General features: G+C 42.4%; 1 protein-coding gene across 1 annotated transcript in view; it reads left to right on the forward strand.

Moving 5' to 3' along the window:
• Positions 1-225: 225 nt before the first annotated feature.
• LOC125439639 (AF4/FMR2 family member 1-like) overlaps positions 226-17232 on the forward strand; it is a 45435-nt gene continuing 28428 nt past the window's right edge. The window contains exon 1 of the mRNA XM_048508756.1: positions 226-470. Coding sequence (XP_048364713.1) covers positions 226-470 — 245 coding nt within the window. The remainder of the gene's footprint in view (positions 471-17232) is intronic.

A 17232-nucleotide genomic window follows, 5' to 3' on the forward strand; every position in this document is an offset into this window, starting at 1 on the left:
GGAAAAATGGCATGTGCATGGGATCGCCAGGAAAAACAAATTTTATTCACGTACTTTTTACAGCGAAATCATGCCTAGATGAGCTGCAAGCAGAGGAAGTTTATGTGGGAAACCTTCACCAAATGGAGAAGGCAGGAGATTCTCTGTAGCAGCCCATAAAATGGCGGGCACAACTATTTTCCGTTCTGCATGGGCCTCGCAAGCAGCGGTGCACTGGCATACTTCATGCCGGTGCAACCCCCAGGTCTGTTCACATGGTGCCCTGTGAAAAGCCCTGGTACCCCAGCGGCACATGGGATCGCATTCACATGGGCCCACCAGTGCAGATCCCCTCTTACCTTGTCTCCCGGCAACCGTTGCATTGGAGAGGACAGGGGACACGTCCCTGTGGCCATGGCAACTCCTCCAGAGTCAGAGACCAGGACACATGTCCCCTGGCATCTCCAGAGTGACAGCGACTGGGAAACAAGGTAAGAGGGGATCTGTGCTGGCGCAGGGAGAACACCGACGTCTGCCCAGTGCCATTCACTTAGCACCGGGTGAACACCGGCATTTTCCAAAAGACTCACTCGTTGAGTGAATCTGAAAAATGCCACTGAATGGTGCGAAGTCCTCCTCCACAATGGCATTTTTCCTGGCCCCATGCCGGTTTTTATCGCTTGTGTGGAATGGGCCTATGAGACTGACAAGAGCTATATCAGCCAGCAGGCAGGGGAAAAAAACCTGTTTTGACTGTTAGTGCTTGTGTTCTGCATGCAAAATGCATACAAAAAGCCAAAATGGATCTTTTAAAAATGTCTAAAGCAGTGGTTCTCAACCTTCCTAATTCCACGGCCCTTTAATACAGTTCCTCATGTTGTGGTGACCCCCAGCCCTAACATGTATCCATTTTACAGATGGAGAACACTGATGCAGAGTCTTAGGCGACCCCTGTGAAAGGGTCGTGCGACCCCCAAAGGGGTTGCGACCCACAGGTTGAGAACCACTGGTAAAGGATGTTTTAATTTTGCTGTGCGGAAAAGGTCAGTGCTATGGAAAAAGCCTGACTGGACTGAAACCTGGGAGAGCCCAACTTCTGATTAGGTCTGGGCTGCATTGATGATGTTGGAACCAGGGGCCTTCTAAGTCAGAAGGCTGGCTAAACAAAGAAACTTTGGAAGAAGGTTTATGGAGTCTTTGATTGTTGGACATGGAATTTATGATTAATGTAATAATGCTTGGGGAGAAAGTTTCAACATGAAGACCAGTTGGAATTAGAGCATGAAGCGATTTGGATGTTTTTTGTGAAATTGGTAGATAGGTATGTCTTCTTAAAAGGGCTGTGCTGTTGCTGTCAGATCTGAGTGGCTGAGCCTCCAGGGAAGGCATTGTCTACTGCTATGCATAGCTTGATTGGGAGAGAGAGAGCGAGCATGTATTGGGCAAACCGTTTTAGTATGTGAAACTTCATGTGAGTCAAGATAAGGTCTCCATCTTAATCTGGATTGTCTGTGATACCAAGACGCACAACTGGTAAGGGCATTTTTAAGAAAATGTCATCACTGACTTTGCTTTATGGATTTGCATGCACCAACAACTGGAGGCAGTGGAGCAGAACTGAATGCTGCGGGACCTGCTGGGCCAAGTCCAGCATTCAGTTCTCTGCCACCTGCCACCTTCAGCCAAGAGCCCATGTGAACTTTAGAGGCAGCCTTCAGAAGGTAATTGAGGGAATATGCACAGGAGGGAGATTATGCCGAAACATAATCAAAAGGTGAAATAATGGAATTCTGAAATAATATTCGCTTACAAGATAAAGGGCAGTTTCCCAATCCAGATGCAGGAGGTCAGATGGGCTGTCAAGTGAAAATTAAGACCAACCAATGGGAACGCATGGGCTTTGGAAGTTTCTGATCATCATGCCAGGTTTGGTGTTCAATTATCAAAGCAGCAGATGAAATCAGGAAGAGAAGAGAACTGACTGTTGCTTCTCAGAGAATGTGGATTTAATCACTGTCAATTACTGGGGACTTAATTCTGTCTGTCACTTGGGGAAAAAAGTTTATTGCAGTTTTCTGGAGACAACAGGAGTTAACTCCATGGACTTGCCTTTTGCTTCTGTTTCCTCAGAAGTGATAAGGTCAGCCCACCCTCAGGGCACACTGAGGTCAGCTTTAATTTAGGAAGCTGAAAGCTAGTGAATCGAAACTGTAGTCCACATGACTTTCCATCACAGCTTGTATTGTCAAAATTGACCATTTTATTATGCCAAACTGAACCAACAGGGGCAACATCTCTTCGTTACAAGCTTTCCTGGAGGATATTGATTAGACATAATAATTACAGTCTGCTGATCATTAATACTGCCAGGAAAATAACGCACTTGTTTGTCCTTGGATTTTCTTTAAAGCGATTTTCAGTTGGAATATAGAGAAGGTAGAAGACAGAAATGAAAATCAATTTCCTTGCAGTCAGTTTTTTAAAATGTAGCAACGAATTATCATCAGGGAAGAGAGATGTGAATGTTATCGAACTATGCCATCCTACATGCCAGCTTTAATTTTCAGGTTGAAAGCAGCAGTTTCAGTAAGGATAGAAAATTTCTCTGAAAACCATTTTCTCATCTAATAGCTTATTAGGAATACTTCTGAGAGGGTATTCTCTAGCAATCTAGAATTCCTCACCAGAGTTTGTTTTAGGAAGGTAGCGTGTTGGTCTTCAGTAGAAGAGGGTTGAAAATCTGTTGATCTTTTGTGGTGCTATTGGACAAATCCTAGAGGTCAGCATTTTAAAATTCTAAATTACTTGGTCTACCCAGTTTTGAAGTGGGACTGGAGCTTTTTACAAATCTTCCATTGCCCGTTGTTGTTTCGGCTTTCTAAACCCCAAATTTTTTACACAACACTAGGCATAGCTTTATTTCCATTTTTTTGTTTCCTGCAATTTGTTGATGTCTTCTACCCCCTCTGTGTGCATTAATGATGCATTTACGAAATTACTGCCAAAATGAAGCAGTCTTGGTACCAGCTTTTGAGATTGCTTTTTCTGTTTTTGCTTTGTTTATCAGTGCACATGCAGAAAATAGAAAAAAAGAAACATCAGTGATGGAAATGCAAGCTAAAGTAAACAACTTATTTGCAAAAGAATAAAGGAATAAAAATGAGGTGGATTCAATTGTTAATTCCTAGTAAGCATACACCTTTTTCTCAGTTCCGGTTGTTTTGTTCTTTTTTAATTCTGGTTGTTGCTAGTTTGATTCCTATTTCCCCACAGCTGTTGCTATTTCCTTGATTCGTCACCTTATACAAGGAACTGGATCAAAGCATTAACAAGGGGGAAAGTGCCCGGTGCACTAGTGCGGCCTCCACCCCTGTCCCACCCCAGAATGCCCCATCATGCCCCTGGAATGCCCTTGCTACACCCCCCACAGGGGTGCACGCCTGAAGTGAGTTGCACCCCCCCTCCCGGAAGCTATGCCTCTAAACTGGATAACATCATATTACTGCTTAGTCAATTTGATTTAGCTACATGACTGTCAGTGAGGGGCTACTGAAGACAAGTTAAATTAATGGAGGGACATTTTTCCTCAAAGCAATTTTGATTTTATAATCCTAATAAAAATGTTTTACAACTCTGCCACTCTGGCTTAATCCATTGGAAAATCTCAACAAGCAATGTGTTTATGGGTTGATTTCAGTGGTGGGATCCAAAATGTGTTAATAACATGTTCCGATGGTGGTGGGGATTCAAACAGTGGCACCGCCGCACTGCCGCACCTCCAGCCCCTGTGTGGGCAGGGAGGTTGCTTTAGTAACCCCTTCTTGGCACCACTAGAGATCCAGTAGGGGACAGATTTGGGTCCCACCTCTGGTTGATTTATTAGTATAACTGTCTTCTATTTTAATAACCCTGTTACTTAATACTGGAGTGAGAATTTCTGTTCTGTAGTGTCTGACCCCCCCTTTGATAATCTAGAAAATTATAAGATTTTTTGCCTTTTTTTACTATATCACAGGAGAAATCTAGCACAATTAGCAGAACAAGGTTTCCAATACCCCTGTTCTATCATGTTTTTTTCTCTCTTTTTTTCTGCTGCATCTGATGGAGTTCCATCCTGATTGTTTTCAGCAAATACTTTGTTCTCCTGTGCCTTCTTCACAGTATTGGAGATGATATTTTGTCTCTTGTCTCCCCACATATGCAATGATTGCGGAGCATCTTCAGATTTTCAGCACAATTTCAGACATTGCAGTACTTGTTATCTCTAAAACCTGCAACCACCACACTCCTCATCATATGATTTCTTGTCTAAACATCTATAATTTTGAACAGGGCAAAAATGAAGATCTTTGGGTGGTTATTGGGGAAAGGAGTGCTTTTAGGAGATCAACGAGTTCTTTTCCTCTTTCCTACTGTGATCATATGCAGCAATCAGAGATCACATGATAATATAATGCTCCATAGGTAATCGAATCTGACTACATGGTGATATCACTGAAGGAAACAATGCCAAGTCTGAGTGATTTCTTCCACGATTACACTGTTTTTAGTCTGAACAAGTCAAACAAAACTGACTTCTTTCTCTTCTTGGCTATGCTCTAATCTGGCCATGTTGGCAAGGCTCCTGAATAATTATCAGGGAAAGGAATGTGGTTTTAAGCTGAAAGCACCCCAATTTTTAATCATAGTCTTTCTGCGGTGACTTCCCCAAGTCTAGTAATCTGTTCCACTTTTGAAGTGTAGTTGATGACCCCCCTAGTGTTTCCTACACAAGGATGCCCATTGTGTGATTTCCACATTGCTGGTGAGGCCGCTGATACAGCTCAGCAGCCATGGGGGGCTTCCATGTGACAAGATTTCCCTTCATTTTTCCTGCACGTCTGCTTGCCATTGGCTTGTTCAGGTTATAACAATCTCTCTGGCTGGTTCTCCTAAATTTCCAGAATTTTTTTTTTTAAGAGAAAGTTTGTCTGCAATTCCACTTTGTTGCTTAGATATAGAAGAAAAGGCGTTGCTGTATACGTTTTTTGTTCCTGGCCTTTGACTATTAACTGGGAATGTTATAGCATTCATAATGCTACTAAGAATGTTGTAGCAATATGCAGCACTACTGATTTATTATTTTTTAAAGCCCACTGGTGGCAGGAGGGACATGGCTGTCACAGGAGACTGGGACAGGAAAAAATGGCGAATGTGGGCGGGACCAGAGAAATCTGGACTTTCCCATCAACATGGGTGCCACCTTGGCCTTACTGCAGTTTTTCTCAAAACATTCTCAACAGCTTGACGGGTTTTAGCGAGAAGATCATTTTAAATATGGGGAAAAAAAACCAGCAAGTGAAAAAAAAAGCAACTTCCAACAGTATCCGAATCGGGAGAAACAATCTCAGTAATAAGTTACCCATCTTTCACTCTTGAAACAATGATTATGCTACTTATTAGCCTCCTTATCTTTCCAGTGAAACCACTGAAGTCGCGATCGGTGTGCTAAAGTATCTGTCTTAGATTGCAGGGATTAACTCAATTACTCACCCGGTTAAGCCTCGGATCTTGCAAAGAGCAATCACCAGAGCCAAGAATCAACAGTCTGTTCGTTTCATCTGTTATTGTCCAGAATAAAGCTCAAACATAACTGATTGTGAGGGACAGGTTTACATGCAGCTTTCTTTACGCGGCTGCCTCCCCTCCCTACTACCCCAACTGGTGCTGCACCCACCTTAAAAGCCACAACACTTAAAGGAGGATATACATAGTACATAACGTTTTGCATTGAGCTGTATTCCTGTTGCTTTGTTTTATTGTGTCTTATGTAACCCTGTGCCCATAATTGCTTCCCGGATCCATATCCCAGCTGAACCTTATCCTGGCTAGGCCTTCCTGGGCACTCTGTTTCGCTGCAGGCTGCTCCTGCAACCACCTCTTCCTTTGGAAGGGGTGAAGAAGAAGAAGAAGAAGAAGAAGAAGAAGAGGAGGAGGAGGAGGAGGAGGAGGAGGAAGGAGGAGGGAGGGAGGAAGTTTGGATTTATATCCCAACTTGCTCTCCTAGCGGAGACTCAAAGGGGAAGCTTACATTCTCCTTGCCCTTCCCAACTCACAACAAGCACCACCCTGTGAGGTAGGTGGAGCTCAAAGAGCTCCAGGAAGCTGTGACTGGCCAAAGGTGCCAGCTGGCATGTGTAGAGTGTACAGGCTAATCTGAATTCCCAAAATAAGCCTCCACAGCTCAGGTGACAGAGCTGCAGGAATCGAGCGGGTTCCTCAGCACCTGAGGAGGGTGAAGATAATGGGGAAAAGGCAGTCACCATGGCAGAAGGAAAAAAAGGTTGCTGGGGTTGCCAGGCCGGAGCTCTTTCCACACTGCATTGAGCAAGAAGTCCAACTGAGGAATGAAGAGCCAAGAGGTCCTGGCTTGTGAATCGCCGCTTTTCTCCCCTTTCTTTAAACTCCGCGGTGCTTCGTTTTAGAAGTCACCAGCTGTTAGCCAGAAGTTGGGTGTGATTCTTCAACGACCCAAAGGAGACTGTCACAGAAAATGCGTTTGTGTACAAAATGATTTCCAGAGGCACGCTCTTTCTCTATCTACCTCATATTCCACTTTATTAACTTATTTTTTACTGAGGTAACTTTAATTTATTTTTTAAGCAACTGGCAGTTAACTTTGATTTATTTTTTACTGAGAAGAGGTTTTGGACTTTAAATATAGCCCTAGTTGACCCACCTTCTCGCTTTAGCCTTGAGTATTCTTTAAAAGCATTGTAGATCACCCTCCACTACAGCTCAAAATACTCTCTATGAGGTGTCCCTGACCTAGATGGTCCAAGCTAGTCCAGTTTCATCAGATCTCAGAAGCTAAGCAGTCTGCTAAGTATCCACTGAATTCTACTGTTTTTGTTTGTGTTGTTTTTTCACTGGTTCTGTGTAAGCCCTGACCCCAAGCCATGTTTGCATGGCAATTGGTGGAAGTGAGTCATGCATGAAGATTGGCTGGAAATTAGGTAAGCCTTTCAGGCTTGCTCAATTATATATAAAGGTAGGTACCCATGTTTTTTTTGGGCAGATAGATGTTTCAATTAATTTAATTCTTGGATTTGAGGAGGTTGCTAAAATGATTTGCAAAAGTTCATGCTACTCCCTCTTCCGAGAGATGCGAATGTTATTATATCACCTCTTTCATTCTTTCTTTTTTTGGTTAAAATCAGCTTGAAATTGCAAATTATTCTTACATCTGTTCTGACCCTAAAACATAAAGAAATTTATAAAAAATGCTCTTAGACTGTGGACTGCGATGAAGCTACAGTTCAAGTAGAAACAATGTTTTCTCATAACCAAGTTAATTAAGCAAAGTCTTTAATTAAATATGAATACACCTGCAAAGTACTGGCCTGAGCATTAGTAACTGGAAAATGATGTATGTTCAAATGCTGCCTTCATTACTTATATTTTCTTTTGTTGTTTTCTCTCTCTCATACATTTGGTAAATGATATAGTAACTAGACACTCAATATTTTTTTAAAAAAGCAATTCAGAATCTTATCAAAATTACGCAAGCCATTACCAAACTTTTTGGTACATAAATCAGACTACACTTTGGAATTAAGAATCGCCGGGATTTTTTCTCTACACCACCTAATAATTTTCCATAGGGAATATGGCATTTTATCATATGAAGTGGATATATTCTGCTAACAAAGAATCAAAATTATTTGGCTATGAGGTTTGAGAGGCGCTGATGTTATATGGCAGCAGCGTGGATCCAGGAGGTGATAACAGATGTGCACGGATTCCTACGGTGGTGCCAACTTTAGGAAGATTGCTGGTTCTGTGTGGGGTACCTCCTCATTGGACTGTATCCCTCCTCATTGGACTGTATCAAGCAGCCATTGGGCTAGCTTATTTGGAGAATCAACTCTGTGAGGAGTTGTATTTCAAATCATTGGTATTCAGAAGTGCCATGGGATTTTCATAACACACTGATGATAATGGTTGAGGATGGGGTTTTTTTGGTTGGCACTACTTCTCAGATACTGAGGTAAGCACGCAGAAATTCTCGCATTATTGCTCATCTAAGGACTGTATTGCTAATGAACTTCATTACTCATTTAAAAATTCTTCTTTCCTCTGAAGAAATCTGGACTTCAAGAGTGGCGATCAGGTATCAATGGAGTTTTGGAGCATGCATTCACAGTGGGGAACAAAATGTGTTCAAAATTAGTGGCGCTTGTGGGATGGCGATACAAAGAGTTTTGCTGCTCATTAAGTGAAAATTGTGGTTGCACTGCTGTTGGTAGAACTGGGATCTGAGACCCCATTGGTGAAAGGGTCAAAAACTGAGGTGTCATTGGCTAATTCAGGCTTCTTGTATGTAAGGGGTGCTGGTAAGGGGTACCCTAGGTGATGTAATGGAGAAGGGAGATGTGCCCAGCCACAAGAGATTGAATTAACTGGACTCATGAAAGGGAAGAGAGACAGTTTTGGTTTTATACCCTGCTTTGCTCAACCACCTATATTGTCTGAATGACAATCCATATTGGATCATTTGCAGCACTGGAAGCTGGTGGGCATGAAATAAAAGGGATATAGAAGTAAAGCAGTTGACATGGTGACAGACAGGATAGAGGAAGAAGCTTATTTAGCTGATATTGGTAAAATTAGATCTGCAGTTACAGAAACTGCCAGGACCACACAAAGTGTTGTTTAATATAACATGAAAATAGGCAGCCAGACCTATAAAGCTGCCTGAACTTCAGTGCACTGTCATCTGTGACCCTACGGAAGCCCACAGGCAAAGGTCTTGAACTGGAGATGTCATGGATTCTGCAATGCTAAGCCTTCTTCATTTTGTCTTCAGATTGCTTCCTTAAGAACATAAGAACATAAGAACTAGCCTGCTGGATCAGACCAAAGTCCGTAGTCCAGCTCTCTGCTACTACAGTGACCCTGAGGTGCCTTGGGGAACTCATGTGGAGGATGTGAACGCAATGGCCTTCTAGGCTGTTGCTCCCGATCACCTGAATGCTGTTAAGGCATTTGCAATCTCAGATCAAAGGAGGATCCAAGATTGGTAGCCATAAATCGACTTCTCCTCCATGAAATCTGTCCAAGCCCCTTTTAAAGCTATCCAGGTTAGTGGCCATCACCTGCCACCTCCTGTGGCAGCATATTCCAAACACCAATCCTGCGTTAGCATTGAAGAGGTGTTTCCTTTTGATAGTCCTAATTCTTCCCCACAGCATTTTCAATGAATGTCCCCTGGTTCTAGTATTGTGAGAAAGAGAGAAAAATTTCTCTCTGTCAAGCATTACTCTACCCCATGCATAATTTTGTAGACTTCAATCAATTCCCCCCTCAGCCCGCCTCCTCTCCAAACTAAAGAGTCCCAAACACTGCGACCTCTCCTCTCATAGGGAAGGTGCTCCAGTCCCTCAATCATCCTTGTTGCCCTTATATGCACTTTTTTCCTGTCTCCCTCCAATATCCTTTTTGAGATGCGGCGACCAGAACTGAACCACAGTACTCCAAGATGCGGTCGCTACACTGCTTTATATAAGGGCTTGACAATCTTTACAGTTTTATTCTCAATTCCTTTTCTAATGATCCCCAGCATAGAGTTTGCGCTTTTTCACAGCTGCCATGCATTGAGTTGACATTCCCATGGAACTATCAACTAAGGCGCCTAAATCCCCTTTCCTGGTCTGTGACTGATATAGCACTGACCCCTGTAGCAATGTATGTGGAACGGATTTTTTGCCCCTATGTGCATCACTTTACATTTTATACATTGAACTGCATTTGCCATTTCTGAGCCAGCTCATCTAATTTATCAAGGTCCGCTTGGAGGTCTTCGTAATCCTTTGTGTGGTTCTCACCACCCTACATAATTTGGTATCATCTGCAAACTTGAAGCGCACGCTACCCACCCCTACTTCCAGGTCATTTATGATTCACCTGTGATGAATTCTTCCTGTTGCACCTGTGATGCTAATAACACCGGTCACTGCACATTTGCAGCAATGCTTGTAACAACTATGTATCGTCGAAAGGCTTTCATGGCCAGAATGCGACGGACTGTTTTGGGTTTTCAAGGCTGTGTGATCATGATCTGGTAGTTTTTGCTCCTAACATTTTGCCCACCTCTATGACTGGCATCTTCAGAGGTATGTCATGGTTAGATGAATTTCTCCTCTGTTATAGCCATGGAAACACATCTCACCGTGACATATCTCTGAAGATGCCAATTACAGAATGAAACAAAAACTACCAGACCATGGCCATACATTCTGGAAAACCCACAACAGCCACCTGTAACCTAACTCATGGACAAGAGAGAAGAAGAAGAGCTTGGATTATACGATGCTTTTCTCAACTGTAAGGAGTCTCAAAGTGACTTGCAAGCATGCCAGCTTCCTCTCCCCACAACAGAACCTTGTGAAGTGGGGTGGGGCTGAGAGAGCAGACTTCGTGAGAAGGAGCGAAGAAACAAGTCCAGTTCACCAGAGTCTGCTGCTCGTTATTGGAGGAGTGGGGAATCAAACCTGGTTCTCAAAGATTAGATCCAGTATTATTCTTAGCTAGTACACCTTACGGCCCTTTCCCCACTTGCACTTGTGGGAGGGTTGCTGCGGCGCAATTCCCAGCGATGCGCAATTCCTGGCGCATGCCCCGGCTTCCCCGCGACCCAGCGCTCTGCTACGGGGGGTCATCAAAAGGCACCATTTGAAGAAGGCGCCAGGAATGATGATAGCGTGCTGAGGTGGCGAGAGAGAGGCAACGTCGAGGGTGGCTGGCGTTCGCGCCAGCCCTGAAGTGGGGAATTAAAGCTGTAAGGACCCTGCGCTACTTTAGGAGAGTGGCGAGGGGCTTAAAGATGAAAGTGCGGGAAAGGGCCCTTGCTGAGCATTACTTAGCCAACTTTAAACACTGAAAAGTTACTGATGGTTTGTTGGACTCTGAATTATGGAGAAGAAAGGAAGAGGAGAGGGTAAAAAATATGAAGCAGCTTTCAAATAGAACAAAATGCATGCAGAGAAAAGGATAAAGGGTTGCAGTGTATGCATATTGTGGCATTATCCTCACTTGGTGACACATTCCATAGGAAGAAAAGCCTTTTCCATCAATTGGTGTCAATACAGTTTGATTACCGGTATTTACTGAAGCACTGCATTGGCTGGAGCGAGGAATGCAATTCATGTATATATATTCACTTTCCCGAGGATAGGAGGCACAAGCAATTATTACAACACAGTCTCAGCATCACTCAGGAAATATAAGAGCTGATTTAAAAGAAAGGGTGACAGTGCCGTGCGCTCTTATCTGCTTCAGAGCAGAAAGAATGAATCCAAGCAGTTTAATCTCAGAAAAAAACCAATACTTAGTTTCCCCCCAGATTGCTGCATGCCAAAAAAGAAAGGGGGGGAGGAGCCATCCATGTCACTATGAAATGTTGGTTACTAATGCAATGCTAAGTGAACAGACCTTCTTTTTTTGCAGAGAGAGCTAAGGATTTACCAAGGGAAATAATGACAAACACACAGAGACGTTAACGGGACCCCAAAATAGAAACCAATGGCTGGCTAGATAACCTTAAGGCACAGCACAAAATGAGTTGGGTGGAGATGGAAGCGATTATGTTCCCCTACACTTGCTGTGGCTATTACTGATCAAGAGATCGGCTTTTCCTCTTTGAAGACAAAATAGCACAGGAGCCGACCACTTGGGCGGGGAAAAAACCGATTTCTCCAGAGACTGTGTTATACCCAATTAAAAATAGTATCTTCCCTGCCTGCATATGGGTTGCCTTCTTGCTTTTATACACCTGTGCATAAAGAAGCCCAAGCTGTTAAATGCTCCTTATGCTTTGCTTCCTGGCATTGCAGAATGTTGAAACTTAATGGCTAAAGAAGGTTAAGGAAATGAGATTGATCTTCAAACTCACCATTGCCAGTACGCTCGTCAAATTAAAATTTATTTGTATTCTCCCATCCAAGTACCATCCAAAAACCAGCAGGTTGCGGGAGATGGCGTAAGATCAGAAGCTATGTATCATGCTGCCTTTCCTCACAAGAGTAATCCATATTCCCAATCTTAAAAGGCAATCCAGCCATTTGTATCTCTACCCTGTTGTTGATCAGTTGGTGGACGGAGACGTCCTTGAAGATTGGTCAAGCTTCAGCTTCCGAAACACCCTCTCACTGCTATATTATGGTAGTTGGTATATAATAGAGTTACGGCTGATTCACATATTACAATGTCCTTATAGCCGCCACGCGCCATGGCCTAATAGGTTCCATCAATCCGATGTATGACATATACAAGTTTCTCTGTCATGACAAATAGAGCTGAATATGAAACGGAGAGTAGCTAAAGCCCCCTCTATCTGAGGCCTGGAATTATGATCCAAATCTGGCCCATGCGTGCTTGGTAATTTAAGTTCGGTGCACAGAACCTCTGCCCACATCTGTTGCTCAGATTTGTGGGAGAATACAATAGCTTTGTAATATGTGAATAGGCCCTAAGAGAATGAATATGATTCTGGAGACCTTATTGATTTTCCGGCTTTTATCTCTGTCACAGGCTTATTAACTTTAGGAAAGTCAGTGATTAAACTGCCCACCTCAATGAAATATGTGGATAATACCACCTTATAGTACCAAACCTATTGCAACTATGGTAACATGATGGGTGTATGTGAGGTACTACTTAAGCACGTCATATAATTTGTGACGTTTCATTGATGCTAGAGAAAATCGCGGAGAATCAAGTTGCAGCCAATTTAGGGGTAACCTAGGGGAGTTTTTTCAAAGGTAAAGAGACTAAGCGACATGTTTTTTTTGCCATTGCCTGCCTCTGCGTAGTGACCCTGATTTTCATTGGTGGCCTTCCATCCAAGTTGCAACCAGAGACCCAGCAGCAAAGTTTCTGAGATCCAATGAGACCAGGCTGGCCAGGGCCATCTAAGGTCAGAGCCCTTTTCCATATATACCAATGTGTAAAAATAAAATATATAATTTGGGGGGAGTCGATATCCATTAATGTGCTCCCATCCCTATCGCTGTGCTCTACATGAAAATACATTATGTGAGATTTGAAATCCCTACTAGGTGCATAAAGTTAATGAGTATTATAATAGTGAGTATCAATCACTCTCTGGATGCCAGCGTTAATGGCAATCCAAAGGCAGCGTTGCATCAACAGCTTTTATATATGTGCATAACAGACAACAATAAAGTGCCAAGCAGAGTGAAATTCGTTGCAAAACAAACTGTAAAAATTTCACAATGATGCAACTTACAATGGTTTCAATTGCAGCATTCACTTATAATGCCTCCGATACCTCTCAATGATGTCCTCTTATATCTTTAATTATGACGAAACTCCGTATCCATAATTCTCAAAGGGATAGAGCATATTGTTCTTAGAGACTTGTTCCTATAGAGACTTACATTATATAGGTTTCAGTGCGCTGCATTTACAACCATGCCAAACCCATATTTTATATTGCTGAATTACTTTACGTCTGGATGATAAGCAGACTTGGTCTGTGCCCAATCTGAATATACCAGAATGAAGCGGATTGCGCTATTTTGGCCCGTTCCCGAAACAATCTTCTTCGAATCCCCACTTTCGCTCATGTCAGCCATAAGTGGGATATACGTGCAATATGCATGTTTAACAAATTTTAACATCTTATCATCCATGGATATGGAGTTTAAGTCATAAATTAAAGATATAAAGAGGACATCATTTAGAGACATATTGTAAGGCACAATAGCGTTGTGAATTTTTTGTACAGTTTGTTTTGCACTGAATTTCACTGTTTATGCACTTTATTGTTGTCTGTTATGCACATATGTAAAAGTGGTTAATGCAACGCATCTTTGGATTGTAGTTATTATAATAGTAACCCTCCCTCAAAAAAAAAACAGTCTTCTATCCTAAAATCTCCGGTTTTGACTCCTTAACAAGTCCTTGAAATGGAGCTCCAGCACTGCACTCCTTTGTGCTTCTGAACTGCCTGTGGATGAGAACTCCTGATGTACTTTTTTTTTGCTAAATCTCCAAATTAAAGCTTCAGAAAGTATTGCACTATTTTAAAATTGGAAGTGCCATACTTTTGTTGGTACCTCAATTAAACTATTTAAAAGGAAACAAGTTTGGCTGGGGAGAATGTAATTACTTTCGGTTAAATGTCTCGCTTTTCATAATCAGTATTGTAATGGAGATGCTATTGCAGGATATGAAGTAAGTAAAAGGCAATAATTGCTCCGCCCTTAACTTGGTTGATGGGTGCTTGCTGACATCGGATTCATGGTTCCAGTCTTAACTTAATCATATGTGTCAAAGGTGTGGAGGGAGGGCATCATCACTCAGTACTTATATAGGGCTAGTTGAGTCGTTGGGATGTCCTGTTCCAGAAAACTTTAGGGAGAATCTGATAAAAATTGACAGATCTCTGTTGGAAATAGGAATATGGAACCACCAGGCTCTTCAGGATTCTGGCTCTGAGACTATTTTGTACTGATTGTATTACTCTGCTGAAACTTGTGTTTTGCACTTTTTTAGGCTATCATGAGGTCTGAGGAAAGAAGACAGGATATAAAAAGTTTAATAACTTAAGGTCAGAGAGCCAGAATTCCAGGAACCAAGAAATTAGTGAGAAAAGTATAAAACAAAGTTTACTTGGATTCCAGAATCCTTCGAAAGTTCTTTATAAGGCATACAGTTTAGTGTCTGTGTCTAGCTCACAATGGGTCCTGACCCAATGCCGGTGATTAAACCCATTGCTGCAGCTATGCTCTTTCCACCCTGCTCAACTGAACTGGCAGCAGTAGTGACAAAGTAGTGTTGGTGCATGATCTTCCATTTTACCCTAGAGTGCTGCTGTGCTGCCTCAATATTCCAGACACCAGAAGTCCTGGGAAATGTAGTTATTTATTAGATATGCAGATTTCACAGCATAGTAGCCATGGAAGAGTTATATTTTTCCAAGGCTCTTAACAATTAGGATGCTTTCGATTTCCAAAACCACCATGGCATCGGTCTGCCCTACCAGAGTTGTAGGCCCCTGCTCCAACCACTGTGGCTATTACATAAATTAGGGAAGGGAAAAGGAATCTCTAAGCATCATAATGGGATGGAGGCTGATAGGGACTAGATCAGGGGTCTGCAACCTCGCGGCTCTCCAATAGATGTTCATGGACTACAGATTCCCATCAGTCATGCTGGCCATGTGCTGGCCAGGGGCTGATGGAGGAGGTTGTAGTCCATGGTGTAGAGCCACAGATTGCTGGGCTGAACTAAACTCAGTCTCACCATCCCCTATCTTGTGGGAAAACCCCTAACCCTGAAAGCCTGGTTTCACTGCCCTGAAAAAAAGTATACAAAAAAATGTCCATGATAGTGGCTGTCGAGGAATTTTCCCATCGTCTCTATGGTCTTTACCACAGGGATTGAGGGAAGTGCTGCCATAGCACATCACCAAGGAACTGATGGCACTGGCTGCTCCGGGGTCCACCCTCTCAAGGTGCCACTTTCGGAAATCTTATGCCCTCCTTTGAATTTGAGGATGTTTGGGGAAATTGTGAATGGCTTAGAAGCAGTGATATTGTTGCGCACTCCCATGGAATTCTTAGCCGTCGAAATCCCCATTGAGAGCTTCCAGACCATCTACAAGACATTTCCCTTTAGTTATAGATGGTACGCGGACTAGGCCACACTCCAGTAGCTGGGTTGAGGGCATGGGTGAAGCAGTTTGGAGTGAAATATTGTTGGAAAAAACAAATAGGATGGAGCGCCAGCGATATGCCAATTGTGCTAGAAAAAACTAAAAAAAACTTTTAATCCCTAGCGCTTTCTGGGAACTTGCCTGCCTTCCCAGGCCCAACATTTTAAGAAATGATAGTATTATTTATTCAAGGTTGCACATCTTCTTCCTGACACTTACATCTTATTGAAGCATTTGAACATGTACCTATTTCTCCTGATGAAATCCAAGCTGGGACTTCACACTATAGAAAACAAAAGTGAACTGGAGAGTTGCTATAAAGCCGAGAAATTCCTTGTACTTTACAGAATTTTTCCTCATATGGCCCGAATCACTTTCCATTCTTTTCTTAGGGAATGTCTTCCTCTCATCATCATGTTCATATGTCGAAAGCAGAGTCAGTTAAAGTATAATCAGTGCTTGCTATTTCCCCCTTTCCTTGTATCCTGTATACGAAGCAAGACTCTTTTTTGTCAGTGTTTTGATTTCACCATTGTGGAATTTTGACATTTGAGCTGAGGGATGAGTTTCCTGATTAACATATGACAGGGCATGATTTGAATTAAGGCAGGTCTTTGCCAGCCTGCAAAGGTTTCCTGCTTTTATTTCTGGCTTTCTCTGGAGCATGAATGGAAAGGTTGCTGGTCCATTAGGGAGGAACTGTTGCTTGAGGAGAGAAGGACACTACACAAAGCAGAAGTGATGGTTTGTGTTTAAATTAGCTTTCCATCCACTCTCCATTTTTGCAATACTTGATAACTTTCTAAGCAGAGGGCAGACTTTAGATCGACAGCAAGCATGTTTTGAATTAGCGCTTGTATGTGCTTTTATGTCCTCCAAATGACAAAAAGAATAGGAATATGGACTATGCTATTACCCGTTTGTCCATGCTTTGCTGATCAGTTATAAAAGTAAAATAAAAGAGTGTGATTCAGCTGCAGTTAAGGCCCTCCTAAGTCAGGTCAGTTTCAATGGGAGAAATCTGAACCTGTGCCTATTTTTTTTCCAGTGAAAATCCAAGATGGGATTTAACAGGTTGTTGTTATTTTATTGGATCATGCCAAAACGCATCGGTGAGATTCAAGCATGACACAGAGCGGGGAGCAAAAAGAACCAGCTGAAATGCTTGATCATAATCATGGTTTTTATTTATTTATTTGTTTATCTGCAGAATTTGTGCGCTACTCTCGAGGAGAAAATGCTTAAGCCATCTCACAAGAAATACAAAACAAACCAAAAACCATAAAAACAGCATAATAATTATCCATGTGAAAACAAGCTATTTAAGATACGCTTTAAGAAAGCTAACATTTGAAGTTGTCATACCTGAAATCAGGCTATTAGCTATCCATCTTTCCTGTGGTTTGGGGGGGAGAACGAACTTGTTTAAATAATAAGGTAGGAGTGAGAGATGAGAGGTAGGCAAAGCAGATGGTGTGCAGGTATGGAAGGAAGGAAGGAAGGAAGGAAGGAAGGAAGGAAGGAAGGAAGGA

The sequence above is a fragment of the Sphaerodactylus townsendi genome, linkage group LG10 (assembly GCF_021028975.2).
Source record: "Sphaerodactylus townsendi isolate TG3544 linkage group LG10, MPM_Stown_v2.3, whole genome shotgun sequence".
Taxonomy (NCBI): Eukaryota; Metazoa; Chordata; class Lepidosauria; order Squamata; family Sphaerodactylidae; genus Sphaerodactylus; species Sphaerodactylus townsendi.